Source organism: Habropoda laboriosa, unplaced genomic scaffold, assembly GCF_001263275.1.
Source record: "Habropoda laboriosa isolate 0110345459 unplaced genomic scaffold, ASM126327v1 scaffold175, whole genome shotgun sequence".
In the NCBI taxonomy this organism is placed as follows: Eukaryota; Metazoa; Arthropoda; class Insecta; order Hymenoptera; family Apidae; genus Habropoda; species Habropoda laboriosa.
Genome location: NW_017100347.1, coordinates 1,129,131 through 1,130,806, shown reverse-complemented (window position 1 = coordinate 1,130,806; position 1,676 = coordinate 1,129,131). Strand labels below are relative to the sequence as shown.

Genomic DNA, 1,676 nt, shown 5'->3' with positions numbered 1-1,676 from the left:
AGATGCAACTGCAGTTATTCAAGTAGAAGATACCAAACTTATAAAAGGAACATCAGATAATATGGAGGAAAAAGAAATCGAAATTATGGCCGAAGTACAAATTGGACAAGACATTAGGTATTTTATTTCTAATAATACCATATAATTACAATATTTTATAATACGATGTTATTTATTTTAAGACCTATTGGTTGTGATATTAAAAAGGGAGAGTTAATTTTAAAATCAGGAACAAAACTCGAAGCAATAGAATTAGGTCTTGCCGCTGCATGTGGTTATAAAAAAATACCAGTTACCGATTTTCCAAAGATTGGTGTATTATCTACAGGAGATGAATTACAATGTCCTGGGACAGCTTTAATGCCTGGGCATATATATGATAGCAACAAAGTTACATTATTAACAATGTTAAAAGAAAATGGCTTTGATTCTATGGATATGGGTATTGCAGTGGATGAGTATGTTCATTTATACACTATTTTATATACAGGGGTATCTGGTTATTCACTGATCTCCTTAAAGATGATGATTAGAAAGGTAAAACGAAGAAAAAAATATTCTGCAAATATAGTGTCAAAAACCGATACTTAATGGGATATAAAACTTCAAAGAGGGAACTAGAGATATCAATGGGTAGGATAATCTCAACTGATAGATTTATTAAAGACGTAGATAGGGTTCAATGTTTATATTTTCATTAAAAAACATTCTCTAGAGAGCATGCTCTGGAGAGTTTCCTTTAAGGAGACTAGTGAATAATTGGACACCTTGTATAAAGTGATTTGTTTAAATTTAAGTTTTGCATATATTGTAGTGAGAACATCATGATAAACAAAATTAAACATGCTTTAAAACAAGTTGATGTACTTATAACATCAGGTTCTGTATCAATGGGTGATAGGGATATGTTAAAACCAATTCTGCAACATTATTTTAATGCTACAATACATTTTGGTAACACTGTTATTAAAATAATATAGTCATAAATATAGTAAGTATTTAAACAAAAATTAATAAGAAATATATGTTTAGGACGTATAAATATGAAACCTGGAAAACCAACTACTTTTGCAACATGTGTGCTTCAAGATAGAAAGAAATATTTATTGTGTTTACCAGGTAATCCAGTTTCTGCAACTGTTACTATGCATTTATTTGCTTTACCTTTACTAAAGAAATTATGCAAGGATGACTCCACACCCACAATTGTGAGAGCAAAAGTATGTAATAAATTTATTAATTATAAATGGTTAAACTGAACAGTATTTAATAAGGATTTTATTAATAGTTGATGTCTTCTTATAATTTGGATCCACGACCTGAGTATGCAAGAGCAGTTTTAAAATGGAACGACGTAGATACTCTACCACAAGCTTATAGCACGGGAAATCAGATTAGTAGTAAATTACTTAACTGCAAAAATGCAAATGCATTATTAATGTTACCAGCACGTAAAGCAGAAAAGACTGAATTGAAACAGGGAGATATAGTACAAGCAATGCTGTTAGGATTCACACAACGTACGTAATTAAATGAAAAGATATCAAATATAAAGTTGTTATAAAGACTTTATCATTTGATATACTGATAATGAAACTGAAATATATTTGTATATAAGTTATATAAATTTTCATGTTTAATAAAAAGAATTATTTTTTTCAAAATTTGTATATTTG

The 1,676-nt window shown here is 28.9% G+C and overlaps 1 protein-coding gene across 1 annotated transcript in view; it reads left to right on the top strand.

Annotated features, from left to right (window-relative positions):
* The window catches only part of LOC108574549 (gephyrin), a 3,889-nt gene extending 2,361 nt beyond the window's left edge, over positions 1-1,528 (top strand). Inside the window, exons 7-11 of the mRNA XM_017937158.1 lie at positions 3-117; positions 183-458; positions 815-954; positions 1,033-1,220; positions 1,289-1,528. Of these exons, the coding sequence (XP_017792647.1) occupies positions 3-117; positions 183-458; positions 815-954; positions 1,033-1,220; positions 1,289-1,528 (959 nt within the window). The remainder of the gene's footprint in view (positions 1-2; positions 118-182; positions 459-814; positions 955-1,032; positions 1,221-1,288) is intronic.
* Positions 1,529-1,676: the final 148 nt, after the last annotated feature.